This window comes from Cervus canadensis, chromosome 22 (genome assembly GCF_019320065.1).
Source record: "Cervus canadensis isolate Bull #8, Minnesota chromosome 22, ASM1932006v1, whole genome shotgun sequence".
Lineage (NCBI taxonomy): Eukaryota > Metazoa > Chordata > Mammalia > Artiodactyla > Cervidae > Cervus > Cervus canadensis.
The window spans coordinates 36,432,187-36,446,129 of NC_057407.1; the positions used below are offsets into that span (position 1 = coordinate 36,432,187).

At 44.7% G+C, this 13,943-nt stretch overlaps 1 protein-coding gene across 6 annotated transcripts in view; it reads right to left on the reverse strand.

Annotated features, from left to right (window-relative positions):
• CRBN (cereblon) overlaps nucleotides 1–13,943 on the reverse strand; it is a 111,461-nt gene that overhangs the window by 14,715 nt on the left and 82,803 nt on the right. For 4 of the 6 annotated variants that reach the window (XR_006264595.1, XM_043443149.1, XM_043443145.1 and 1 more), the window contains 4 exons: nucleotides 10,821–10,944; nucleotides 5,321–5,433; nucleotides 4,506–4,708; nucleotides 3,564–3,713 (listed from right to left, as the gene is read on the reverse strand). Coding sequence is in view for 5 of the 6 variants with exons in the window: in XM_043443145.1 (XP_043299080.1) it covers nucleotides 3,564–3,713; nucleotides 4,506–4,708; nucleotides 5,321–5,433; nucleotides 10,821–10,944 (590 nt within the window). In the remaining variant the exon portion in view is untranslated. Of the gene's footprint in view, nucleotides 1–3,563; nucleotides 3,714–4,505; nucleotides 4,709–5,320; nucleotides 5,434–8,829; nucleotides 8,990–10,820; nucleotides 10,945–13,943 lie in introns of those variants that run through there. The other 2 variants (XM_043443147.1, XM_043443148.1) reach the window with 2 other exon arrangements.

The following is a 13,943-nucleotide window of genomic DNA, read 5'->3' on the forward strand; positions in this document are numbered from 1 at the left end:
ACATCCAAATGCTGGAATGAAGAACACTATCAGTAGGAAGAAGTCAAATATATTACAAGTCTCTGCTTCACTATTATTCATGTTCAGGAATTCTGAAGTCGTCTTTCATTGTTACCGTCTCAATCCACAAAAACTTACGACACTTGAATACTTCTTCTGATTTATTAAATGAAAATAGCTAAACGTGTCTGAAAATATGTAGGTTTACTGTCATGATACACACTCCACTCACTTCATTTCTTTCCTGCAAGCTCAAATTTAAGTCTACATGACTTTGGAAAATGGTAACATAAATCTGACTGTGTTTAAATATTCTTATATTATTAGAGCTCATTAAAAACAAAAATAACTAATCATGTTTTCCTCACCTAATTCACAAGTTTTTATTATGATACAAACGTTAATGCTACAGAAACATCAGCTTAGAGATCGTTTTAATAATTAGTGTACATAGAGATCGTTTTAGTAATTAGTGTACACAGGCTGTCTAGATCACCTCAAAGGGGAAAGCGCTGCTCTCTGTTCCTCCGTGAAGCACCCCAGGGTCTGCGGCATGCATGGCTGGCTCTGCTCCCAGCACCTGAGTTTTGATTTTAATGTAAACTAGTTTTGTTTCTTCCCAACCTGTCTTGGCAGTTGTTGTGCAATTATAGCTATATAATTTATATAAATATTTTTTGAAGTGGAAGGAGCTTTATAAAAAATTTTATTAAAGTATAATTAATTTAGTGTTGTGTTCATTTCTGCTAGACAGCAAAGTGATTCAGTTGTATATGTATATACGTCCCTTTTTATATTCTTTTCCATATGGTTTATGACAGACTATTGAATATAGTTCCCTGGGCTATACAGTAGGGCCCTGTTGTTTTGTAATTTATGTAACTACTATGGCAACCAGGAAATAAGTACAATTACAACTGCTTTAATGAAACACTAGTTTGAGTCAAAAAAATGCTTTTGAATTAGGTTCAGACAATTCTAACAGGGAGAAAAGTGCATGAATCTGGAAGGTTTCTGTGCGCAAAGCCCTTGTGAGTATCTTCGGAATCTCTCTAAAGAAAAACTACAGGTATGCACTGCAGATGGATGATGCAATGAAAACAACTAATGCAAGAAAGACTTCTGTCAACTCTTATCTGCAGACCCAATATAAAGACAGTAAGTACCCTGTCTTACCACCAAATGTGAAACAAATTAAGGGGTATTTACATATTTTAAGTTAAAATAAAATGTTTAGGATATATATGTATAAATTTATATATGTATATATTTTTATGAGTTCTAGTTTTAATCACCTTTTGACTAAAAATTACCTCAATTATGATAAGTACGAGGGCTTCTTTTATAATTACAAATAGAGTATTAATCTCCTCTTCCTCTCTACATGTAAGAAATACTCAGGAATTTCTAAAACAGTCCTATAGAGATGCAATGATACATTTCTACTTTTTAATTAATTTTTTGTTCAGAAGGTGTCAAAGAAACATAGACACGACTTGGAAAGGTCAGAGGCAGCAGTACGCCTTGTACACATGGAGAGTCTTAATAAGACAGATCGCTATCATCTGGTCCTGTACTACAGAGAAAAGGAAACTGGCCTGAGTTGCAAATGTGTGAGGGAGGGACTCTGGTTTGGTGGGAAGAGCACTGGTTTGGGAGTCGGGGGCCTAGAGCTCACCCCCGGCGCCCACGAGCTGGACAACTTTGGGCAAACCACTTATCTCCATCGCAGTCAGGTTCCTTTTCTGAACGAAGAGCTTGCACTACCTCCTCTCTAGTCTCTGCCCTCTCACCATTTCCTCTGAAGGTGGTTACAGGGCCAGAAGGGCTGTGGACCCACAGAATTCTCACTCCATGGAGGTCTTTTCAGACAGACATTTTTGTGAAAGCCGTGGTGTTGGGTCTAAGGAACACTAGGCCCTTTCCCAGTCCTGTCCCGCCTGATCAGTTTGACGCTAATCTCTACTTGAGTCCAATGCACATCCGTTTCTTGCTTTCAGAGTCAAGACTCTATTGCCATCTTGTGTTCAAACTAATTTTTCCACAATCACAAGTCACTGATGTCGACAGTCTCAGAAATATGCCTTTCCCCAAGTCAATTTGCTATTATGGTTTCTGGAATATAGTACTCACAAATATTCAAAATTTTATAAGCACAAAGGTAGGAAGTACTTTTACAATGGAACTGTCAGTAAAACCCACGGCACAAACAGCTTGCTGTCTCAACACAGGGCTCTCGGGGACGCTCACTCGTCCATGGAACACTGGTGGTCTGAAGTGCAGAACGCACGGGCGTCGCATCGCCTGGCCTGAGCAGCCTGCATCCTGAGGGACACAGACGCACACCACACGGACAGCCCCTTGTTCAGCGCGGCGAGCTCCCGGAGCGAATGCTCTCGGGGAGCACCAGGCGGGGAGCACCGAGCGCCCACGGGCTCTGGCACCCCACCCCTCCCCCTGCGCTTGCTCAGGCCCCAAAGGGTGGCTGAGTTCACTCATATTTATGAAAGCCCACTCTGTGAAAACACAGGAAAGGTGGTGTCCTCGTGCAGTTCATATTCATAAACCTTAAAAAAAAAACAAAACCCTCTGAATGTCCTTGATTTCACAAGACATCACCTGTCCAACACAGAGATCTGACAAGATTTTCAACTGTGACTACAGATAAGAGACCAATTCCCGAAGGCTGGGAGGACCCAGGAATTTGTATCTTTCTAAGACTTCTCTAGTGATTCACTGGTGATTCTTATGTGCCAGAGTTAAGAACCATTCCTATAAAAGGAAACACATACCGATGAGGACAACTGCTCTATGGTTTTTTTGGAGGTCTGCAAAGTGAACTGCATTTTTTAAAATGAGGTATTTTTTAAGGAATACCTTAAGGAATGAGGTATTCCTTAAATTTGTGGGAAAAACACCATTGTGAGTCACATCAAAATGGAAGTGCTAAACAGAACACTCAGAGAATCTCTAAACTGTATAAGACACAGAGATGACAAGCACTTCCTGACCACTCAGTAAACACATGATCCACTGTGGGTGAGAACATCTGCGGTGGAGGTGGGCACGCAGGTACATGGTCTCCAACACCCAGACGCAGCGGGTGGCGAGCGTCCCGCCGCAGCTCTCGACGCACCCGCTGTTGCACCCAGCTCCCCGAGCCCTGACTCCCACCCTCTCCAATCTGCAGAGAGGTCTTCAATCCCCAAGAAGCCCTGTCCCAAATGACACTGCCTGCTGGTTACATCACTGTTCCGAAACCTAGAGGGGCATCAGTCACCTGGACATCTGACAGACGGACACCTGGACAGAAAAGATGCCGTGGCCCCCTCCCCGACTGGTCACTCTCTAGGGACGGGAGGAAGGGCGGGAACCCGAACGTCTGTAGTTTTACTGCCCCGGTCACTGTGATGCACAGCCAAGTTAGAAACCCTAGACTGCACTTTCAAAGGGAAAAGAACTGGTGAAAGGCTATGAAGTGTGGACCTCAGCAAAACAGACAAAATGTAAGAAAACTACTTCATTTTATGATGTTTGAGGAGTTTTAAGATAGTGTTTCTTACCCATCTGACTGTGTCCTGATCTCAAGGACTTTGAATCTCTGTCTTCCGATTGCTTTCACTTTCACAACCTCGATTCCAAAATCCTGTTCTTCTCGGTAGGCATAGATCTCTGCTGTCGTTCCGAATTGTGCTTCCCTCTCCTGGACGTTACTTCCAAGGGAAATTTTAAAAAGGAAACAGTTTTGAACATTTAATTTTCAAATATGCCAAGATGACAAAAGCAATACACATGGGAAAACAATTTATAGCAATCACTCTCACTGCAAAGCTATTTAATTTATTTTAGAATCACACGGGGAACTGAGATATATAAAGAGGGCTTGAGGAAGTACACTTAGCGCCCACTAGCAGAAGAACAGATTTCTAGTCATTGAAAATAACCCACAGCTGAGAGGGGTTCAACTGTCATTTCCCAAACTAAACATTCTTTTATTCAGCAGATCATCCTTTCTGCGGCTTATCTGCACTGGGGTTGGGGGGAGTGGGGACTTCCTGTATCAATTTCCTGCCTCCACCACTGATTTCCTCTAGTTGTCATGGGACACTTGACATTTAGCTTCAAGTTACCACTCGTCTACAAGACAACAACTTGGGAATTTTGAAAGACAGAAAATAACTAGTCACTCCTTTGTAAAAACCATCCTTTACAAACAGTGTAAAGCCCTCTTTTTCTTGAAGATAGCTCTTGAAAATAAGGTTCTAGAAATGATCTTCATTACATATTAATGATTTTAAAGCTTTCACATACCAGAAAGTTAACTGTGTGTGAAACTTAAAGCTTGACTTAGATGGTAATGATCATAGCAAAATACTCCAACTTCCACTTCCAAGCTCTTTATGGAAGAGTCTTACTTCACAGCCTTGTCCCAACTTCTATGCAGGCAAAACAGTAGTCAGCTTTGCCTTTAAAGCAGCCTCTCCTGTGGGTGCACAAAGATTTACCTGTACGCAAGCACTGCGAAGGTCCTGTCCTTCTGAATCAGGTTCCGCACCATGCTGACCTCCTGCGGGCTGAAGAGCTGCAGCGGCAGGGTCTGCCCGGGGATGAGCACCATGGCCACCTGCGGCAGCACCGGGATGACCGGGCGGCTGTCGTCGTCGTGCAGAGTCCGCCCGTGGAACTCCTCCATGTCGGCGCCCAGGTACTGCGGAGGCACCGGGTCCAGTCGTTACGGACAGGCAACTGGGCGCACGCGCAACAGACTAACGCGCAGCTGACATAGAGACACAGACGTGGAAGGTATACATATTCAAATAATGAAGCTGCCGTATCAGCAGCCCACAGGAAAGTCCGTTTGTGACTCCTGGAAGTAGAATTCTCAATTCCTTGTGAAGAATCTCTCACATACAAATTAAAAAGCATTTTTTAAGCTCAAAATATTTGATTTTGACTAAGCCCAACATCTCTATGTCTGAAAAGCATAAATGACAAGTATAAAATGCCAGTATGTTAAATAACACCCTGGAATCCTGCAGTACAGAGAATAACCAGCACTTTAATAGTTCTATTACTAGCCAAGATATAAGGAGGGTTCCAAGTGTGCAAAGAGTTACTGGTAATAGACAAAGTACCAAACTGCTTAAAAATTACAGCTTAACACTATTTATCGGTTGGCAAGAAGCTCACATCCTCATCCACTATTTCAAGCGTGATGTGACATCAGGTAATGCTGAAAGCAGTCATTCACTTTAAAGAACTTTCATCTACAGTTAAATGTACGCATCTCTCATACTAGACCTAACACAAAGTTACATACTGTATGTGATGTCGGCAAACTAGTGTCAAAATTTATGATGTTTGGTTTCTTGGGTTCTTTGACATCCTGGTCTTCAACTTCCATTTCAATTTCATCTTCTTCCTCTTCCTCTGCTGTAAAAGTAGAGTATTATAAGCGAAAAACAAAAAACAGAGGCATGGAGATGTAAAACCCATGGTCCCGTTCAAATACATAACTCCTTCTTCGGGATTCCAGGCCTGTGGGAAGAGGAGCTCTTAAGAACACCATTCACACTTGGGAATCTCAACAGTACTGTGAAGAGGCAGCCAGAGAGCTGGGGTCTAGGCTGGGTCTGCCTCTAACTACTTTTCTTAAATCAATGTTTAAGTTTAGAATAGTTTAAGACTTACAGAAAAGCTGCAAAGATGGTAGAGAGTTCTTTCTACCTCACACCTGTTTCCCAATAGTTAACATCTTAATTAGTGTGGCATGCTTGCGGTAACCAAGCGATCGGTGATGGCATAGTACTGCTGACTAAACACATTTCATTTGGATTTCCTGAGTTGTTATCTAATTTGCTACTTCTGTCCCAGGACCCTGTCCACAACACCACACAACATTTAGTCGTCGGGTCTCCTTAGCCTCCTCTGGGCTGGGATGGTCTCTCAGGCTTTCCTTGTTTTTGATGGCCTTCAGAGTTTTGAGGACTATTGGCCAGGCGCTTTGTAGAATGTCCATCAAGTCGGAACTTTCTTGGGAAGGAAGCCCAGGGAGGTGAAGAGCCATGTTCATCATGTCTTATCAAGGGCGCACACTGCTGATGTGACTTAGAACTGCTGAAGCTGACCTGGGTCACCTGGCTGGGGGCGTGTCAGTCAGACTTCTCCACTGGAGGGCTCCTTTCCCCCTTTTCCACACTGTATTCTTTGGCAGCAAACCATGAGGCACAACCCACATCTTAGGGGTAGGGACTGGTTCCACTTCCTTGAAGGGTGACTACCTGCATACATTATTTGAAATTCTTCTGCACAGGAGATGTATCTCTTCTCCCTCACTAGGAACCAATTCTGACACAATAGACAATTCATCCCATGTGATAAAACCTTAGTTTCCTCATTTGAAAAATGACAGACATGAACAAGACAATCTATAAAGTTTTTTCAAACGTTTAAACAGTTTCTAGAGAAGCAGGAAGGAAGGAAAGAAGAAGGGGCTAAAAAGCAAGCAGGTTCCTAAATAAACTTCTAAATAGATAAAATGGCTTTACAAAAGTTACTTTCTGCTGTGCATATCATTATTTAAATCTAACCACCTCCAGCTAGGTTCCTGACAAGAAAATGTAAATGTTTTTCAATATGGCAACTGCTTTAGACTTTCTATTAATGCCTACAAAGTCCTTAGATATAAGCCTTTGTCAAAAAGAACAACCTAATTATTTCAACTTAAATTCAAATGTTCAGTGATTTAACACTGCATACAAAATTTTCCTAAGAAGAAAAAAAATTCAACAAGAGATCAGAGATAACGAAGAAAAATCTAAACCGATGACAAAAATATACTGCATCTACTTCCTTGCATTCACAATTCTGACAGCATGGCTTTCTTTATGCACTTTTGACACTTTACTGCTCTATTATGCACTCTATTATGCAAAGTTTTAAAGGTCAACTTTCAGCTCAAAGGCTAGAACTCTTTTTAAATTTATATTTTAACTGTCCCGACTTCATCTCAAAATGATTTCCTTTTATAAACTAGCCTTTCTCCTATATATGGCTGAAACCCACTTCCTCCTACTTGGCTGTTTATCTATTATTATTTTTTTTTTTGGCTGGGACAGATTCTTCAAATCTTAAATATTAAGCAACTACTTAAGCACTTAGAGGAAATTACTCTTCCAAACAACTCCTACTACATGTATGTATGGACAACTGAATGTTTCTAAAAATCAGTCATACATGATTTGCAGGAATAGAACTATTATATTGACAACATCTCTGAGCCCCTTGTGCTCTCAATTTTTTCCAACAAAACACACCGTTCAGAGCTACCAGGGTGAAGTGTGATGACTCATCTCATGCAGGAGCACGGTGTGGATGCCAACAGAACGTCAGCATCTTCCCCGGCACACTGGATCTGGCACGGACAGAGCTGGGCTGATGTCTCTGAAAAAACAGCTCAGCTCTTTGATCAAATTCAATTCAGCTAGGTTGCTTCCAGATGGACCACTGACTCTGATTCTAGTCTATTTTCATGGAAAAGCTCCTTTCCATACAGCAGGGGCATGCCTTCAGTCTTCCTCCTCTGGCCCACACCACTCCCAGTGGGCAAAGTCATCCTCCAAGCACAGCTTCCCTTAGGTCTGAAATCCACAAGTGCTTCTCTCCATTCCATGGAACAAACTCACGATCCCACTGGCAAGAGATGCAAGCTTTCCAACACTCCGACCCAACCTACCTTCCAGACCTTATCTTCTGCAAGTCTATCCTAGGTCATAATGCTTTGGGATGTCTGTAGTACACTTCACAGGGCTTTCCCCCAGTCCTTCTCAGCCATAATCAATCCCTCCCTCTTACGATTTACTTATCTGGCCTACATCAATGGCCTCCTGCTAGCTATATTTTCAGCAACCATATATACATGATAAACATCCTCAAGTATCAGACTGTGCATTATACCTCTTTTTACCTTCAGGATACATAACATACTTCCTGGCACACAGTAAGTGACTCCGCTAATAGTCTCAGTTTGGCTGATACGCCTCTTGCAAGGCAACTCTTTCCATGACAAAACTGTAAAATTATTCCAGACTTTTTTTCTGCCCACTATTCCAGCATAAGGCCAAGGTCTAAATTTTCACAAAACATAAAGGAAAGAGAATCCCGAGTTTAATATCCCAGTTCTAAGTATCTAAAATTAGGCGTATTCTACCAAGTACTTGAACTACATGCCTAGGAACAGACCAAACACATAGTGGCACTGAGTGGTTAAGAGACACCAGCCATGCAGGCAGACAGATCTGAGTAGGACTCCTGGCTCCGCAACTGTGTGACCTTGGGCAAGTCACAGGAACCTGCCAGCTCATTTCTCACCCACCAAGTCAGGACTACAACAGTGACGTGGGGAGGAGAAAATGGAAAAATGCATGCAAACGCCCAGGGCAGGGCCGGTGACACGGCAGCACTTAATAAATAAGCTGTCACTCTTATGGGGGGGGGGGGCGGGGGTGAAGTTCCATAAAAGTCTGGGATGCTGGGAGGCCCCAGTCTCCCTCTCTCCCCACTCAGTTTCACGCCATTTCCTTGGAGCCAAGTTCTGGGCACACGGAGGATGGAGAGCACGGAGTCCCTGCCTTTGGGGGCTGCCTCCTCCCTCCCCAAACCCTCGTCCCCAGACTAGGGAGGCCGAGCTGCAGCAAGAAACACCACGGTCCCGGGCCCGCGGCCCCGTGCAGGTTCTGCACCACCCGCCCGCCTCCCCGGCCCCGCCGCGCCACTGGCGCATCTGGCCTCGCCTCCTCCCGCTGCTAGGGACAGGCCCCGGACCGTTACCGGGAAGGAGCGGCAGATGATTGCCCATGTTGTGCGCAGCGTCCTCCGGATCTCCCTCGCCGGCCATGTCTGTTTACCCGCAAAGGAGCCTGGGACAGGGCGGCGCCCGGCCGCCGGGGGAGGGCCGGTGCAGCGCCGCTGTGGCTGCGCCCCGGGCCACAGCTCCCCCTGGCGGCGCCCGCGGGGACGACAGCGCACTGGCCTGCTGGGAAAGGCACCGCCGGCAGCAGGGCCGGCACCGGGACTCAGCGCTTCGTACAGAGTCCGCTGCGCTTCGTACAGAGCCCTCGCCTGTTCCCCTCCCCGGGAGGACATTTTACACACATAGGGAAACAGGCTCAGGTTCTTTAGTCTCCACCTTGCTCTTGACAAGGAAGATGGGAAGCAAACAGAAACCCATTTATACAGGCTTAGCTCCAATCCTTAAAATAAAAACTGTATACATGAAGACTGGGAGAATGCATCAGTTATTCTGAAGATGGCTGGGTTATACCTGAGTTTCTTTACAACAATCAAAAGTAGTTTTCATATATATTTTCCAAAATTAATAAGCATTGGTCTGAAACAAATACTAGAAATGATAAGAGAACAGAGAAAGGCCTGTGATTGACAAGTAAGATTGTCGATATAAAATAGCTTACTCGTTATTACTTCAACTAAAACGAGTCATTGTGTTACAAGAGAAATGAAAAATGGGGTTTTCCTAGTAACAAGCAAAGGGAAGAGTGAATGGCAAAACAGGCCTGTAAGAGTTAAGAATCCTAGTTTTACTTTAACTTTTACTATTCACAGTACAGGTACCTAGACTTGTCCTTCACAAAAGAATTCCACAACCACTCTCTGACTCTGTGTGAATCATATACTCCACCGAGTCACTTGGCCTTCTTTTTTTTTTTTTAAATTGTAGCGTAGCTGCTTTACAATGTTGTGTTACTTTCTGCTGTACAAGGAAGTAAATTAGCTATATCTGCCCACACTCCCCTGTAGCATTCTTCATTTCAGAAAGGTCATAGGCAATAAACCAGAAGCCCACCAGACCCAGTTACCTAGCTGCCTGATGCCACTTGTGGCCATTTTGAAATTTTGCAGAAGAAGAACTGCAACACTTTTGCTTTGATCCTGCTCCCTTACCCCAGACCATGAGCCCTGCCTATAAGACTTCTCCCTATTCCTCAGGGAGGGGGGCACAGTTTCAGAGGAGCTAGCCTGTGGTGTTCCATCTCTGCCTGGCAAAGAAATAAAGCTACTTTTCCTTGTTCCTCCAAAACTCTTGTCAGCATTGGTGCACTGAGGGCTGTTTGGATGAGTGACAACAGCTTTATTAGTGTCTTTTCACTCTTTTCAGTGAATGAAATAGAATACCTAAACACGCTGGGGAGAAGGGTGAGAGGAAGAAAGAGCATTGCTCTGAAGAAAATAATGAATCGAATAGTTTAAAATACGTTTGTTCCAAAAGTTTGCTCGCTGAAAAGTTGAAAGCTGAAAATCTCCTTGGGAGAGAGGTTGATGGGTCCTTTCAGTGTCATTCTGCCTTCTGTCCCCGAACCACTACTCTGTGTCCTTGATCAATTCTTTCACGGCTTCTGGCCTTAAAACATGACCAGTTTATCCATTTGCCAAACGAGAGTAGGCCAAGCAGTGTCTCAGGTTTGTTCTAGCTAATAATGGCTGCAGAAGTGATGATAGCATTGCCTTTTATGATTATATATAACCATTTCAGGTTATAGATTAATAAGTTACATAGGATATACTATCATGATGGGTTATTGAAAGTAAGATGGTCACTCTAGAACGGCGGAGGATGAGAGAAAGGAAAATGCGAGAGAGAATGATAGAACTATGAGAGAAAGGTGTCTGTGTGGGTGGGTGGGTGTGAGGGGGAGGAGGGGGGAGGAGGGTGATTGCAAGTACACATATATGTACATTATCAGTCTTGGTTTATAGAATTTTATAATTCTATGGTCTACAGAATTTCAAAGAACTGTGCTTACCTCCAACAGAAGTTTCTTTACATAGCAAACATCTGGCTCCTAAACAAGGAAGCTCTGACCTTCCCGGGTCCTGCCCAGAGGTGGCACCAGCACTGTGCCCTGCACCCTGGGTCAACCAAGAATCCTGTGGGGAAGGGAGGACAGCTGTGAGCCTGGAGGGTCAGCAGACGCGGCTGGAAAAGCACTCGCGCCTCTTTCTTCTTTTGTGCTCGGCCCGGGTCAGCGGCGCTGCCATCTGTGCACCTTTCTCTCCCCATTTGCCTGCTTCCCCTCGCCTCCATGCACACTCACCATCTGCTCCTGCTTTCATTTCATCCTTCCCTACCCCCACCGCCCCAAGTCTACCCAGCCATCCATAGCTATGTCTTTCAATAGGGGTAACAACAAATGACCACTGAACAAAAACATCTCAGCAAGCAGGTTTCTTGGATTAAGCCCTGGTTATTAAAACCAAAAAGGAAAACATGATCATTCACCATTTATTTTTAATTGGGTAACTTTATCCTGAAGCGAGCCATCACACAGAGTAGCTCACATTTCTCCTTGCTTCTGTGAAATGTGTTCATTGATAAGAAGCTCGGCAAACCAGTGGGAAAGGAAACTTATAGCTTTGTCTTATAAGATAAACTTATAAGATCTTTGTCTTGTAGTTCAAGAATTACCTTTAATAGGATAAAACTGAGGCTGATATTAGATAAGAGAAAATACAAATAAAAAAACTCCCCACTGTACTTTTAATTTCTGGTGTCTATACACTACATTAGTAGAAAGGGATATACAGACTTGGAAGACAACTTTTTTGGCTCCTTTCTGCTTTTATTTTTTTATCATTTGCATATACTGTATATTTTTAATATGTTAAAGACAGCTACTACCTTGGTCTAAGCAGTCAATTATCTGTCACCTGGATTACTACAGTAGCTTGAAAAATGGTTTTTCGACCTCCACTATTGGTCTCCACAGTTCATCCTCAGCAAAGCAGCCAGAGTGAGCCCCTTCAAGCAGAGGTCAGACATGTGACACCCTGCTCGGAACCACGCCTTCATTCCCCATCTCACTGTAAGCCGCTTCCGCCCAGTGACCTCCACGTCCTGCCTTGACCTCCCGTGACCCTCCAGGCTCTCCTCTGCTCTGGCCTCTGTGTTACAACCAAGCAGGGGGCCACTCCCATCACAGGGCCGTTGCTCTAGCCCTTCCCTTTTCCTGGAATGCTCTTTCCTCGCGGAGATCCACGACTTGCTCCCCTACATCCTCCAGATCTTTGATGAAATGTCCCTCTGTAGGGAGTCTTTCCCAGATCATCCAACATCTAACTGCACCCCACCTCCAGCCTCATTACCCTCTATCCTCCTCCTCTGTTTTATCTATTTTTTTTCCAGAGGGTTGATCAACTTCTAAAATACTGTGAAGCTTACTTTTTAAAAAGATCCTCCTCCCTGGGCTTCCCCGGTGGCTCAGTGGTAAAGACTCCACCTGCCAACGCAGGCCACGTGGGGCACATCGCTCACTGAGAAGACCCCACGTGCCTCGGAGCAGAGGCTGTGCACCACGACCAGTGACCCTGTGCCCTAGAGCCCAGGCGCTGCGGCTGCTGAAGCCCACGTGCCCGAGAGCCCGTGCTCTGCAACAAGAGAAGTCACCTCAGTGAGTAGCCTGTGCCCTCACGCTAGAGGGTGGCCCCCACTCGCCACAACTAGAGAAAACTCACACAGCAACGAAGACCCAGCGCAGCCAAAAATAAATGAGTACATAAAATTATTTTTAAAAAAAATCCTCCTCACTGCAGGAGTGTAAACTCAGTGGGAGAGGTCAGAGATCTGTGCCTCTTTCGTTTACTCCTGTGTCCCCAAAGCCTGACACCTAGTAAGTGCTCAAAAAATGTTTACAGAGTGAATGAATGAATGGCACCTTTAATGGAAGACATTGTTGACTGATCCAGCACCAATCCTCTCTTCTTCCCGACTAAGAACCCTCCTGTGGTTTGGGACGATGGTGTGCCCAGCCCCGTGGGGTCATGTCCCCTCCCCCATGATCTTCTGCAGCTCGTGGCAGCCAGGAGACACAACTCTGGCTGATGCAATGCAGAGAAAGTTGTCCTGGCAGCCAGGGAGAATGGTGAGAAGGGAAAGGTGTTCCTACATGATTAAAGAAAACTGTTTCATCCCTATACACTCCTGCAGGGATGAAGATTAAGGTCCATATTGGTTTGCCCAATAAAATGAGCCAAGTGAGTACAAACACCTAAGAGATTTTAAAGAGCATCATGAACTTCAGAAAAAGCACAGCTAGATTTACTTGTAGGCATATTCTGTTGTCATTTTTAACTGAAGGGATGAGGACGTCCCTGGTGGCCCAGTGGACAGGCATCTGCCTGCCAATGCAGGGAACACAGGTTCGATTCCTGGTGCAGGAAGATCCCACGTGTCACGGGGCAACTAGGCCTTTTCACCACAATGAGGAGTAGTCCCTGCTCACCGCTGTTAGAGAAACCCTGTGGTCAGCGACACAGACCTGGTACAACCAAAAAATTTCAAAAAATTAATAATTAAAAAAATTAAATTCACCAATAAATAAAAAAAATGTAGGGAGGAATCCATTACTTTTGGAGCTGCGTAAATCTTCCAATTCTTTACCTGTTATGCAAAAGCACATGTAGAGTGACAGGTTCACCTCACCCCCAGAGGCCCTTCGAGTGTTCTCGTATGACAGTTCCCTCTCCCGTTCTTAAGACAGAGGTCAAAAACTGGTGAACCCCAAGTGAGGATTCTATGGATGTGTTTGGTCTTTGCGGTATTTGGAGCTTTTGAATGAATTGGCACATGCAGTTATCGATTTCCTTTGAAAAATGGGAAGGTCTGGCAACTGCCGCTTAGATTCATGCATGGGAACAACTGTCTTAAACCCAAACTGGCAGCTGCCCCTTACCACGGGGTAGTCCATCTAAATGCAGGGAACACGGGTTCGATCCCTGGTCCAGGAAGACACCGCATGCTGCAGGGCAACTAAGAGACCCGGCAGACCCACCAGAGACCCCAGCCTGCCAGTATAGTGCCTGGCAGAGTCCGTCAGCACTGTGTTTGCAACCTGGCGTGTGAGCATCTACAGGGAGAGTGACCACACCCT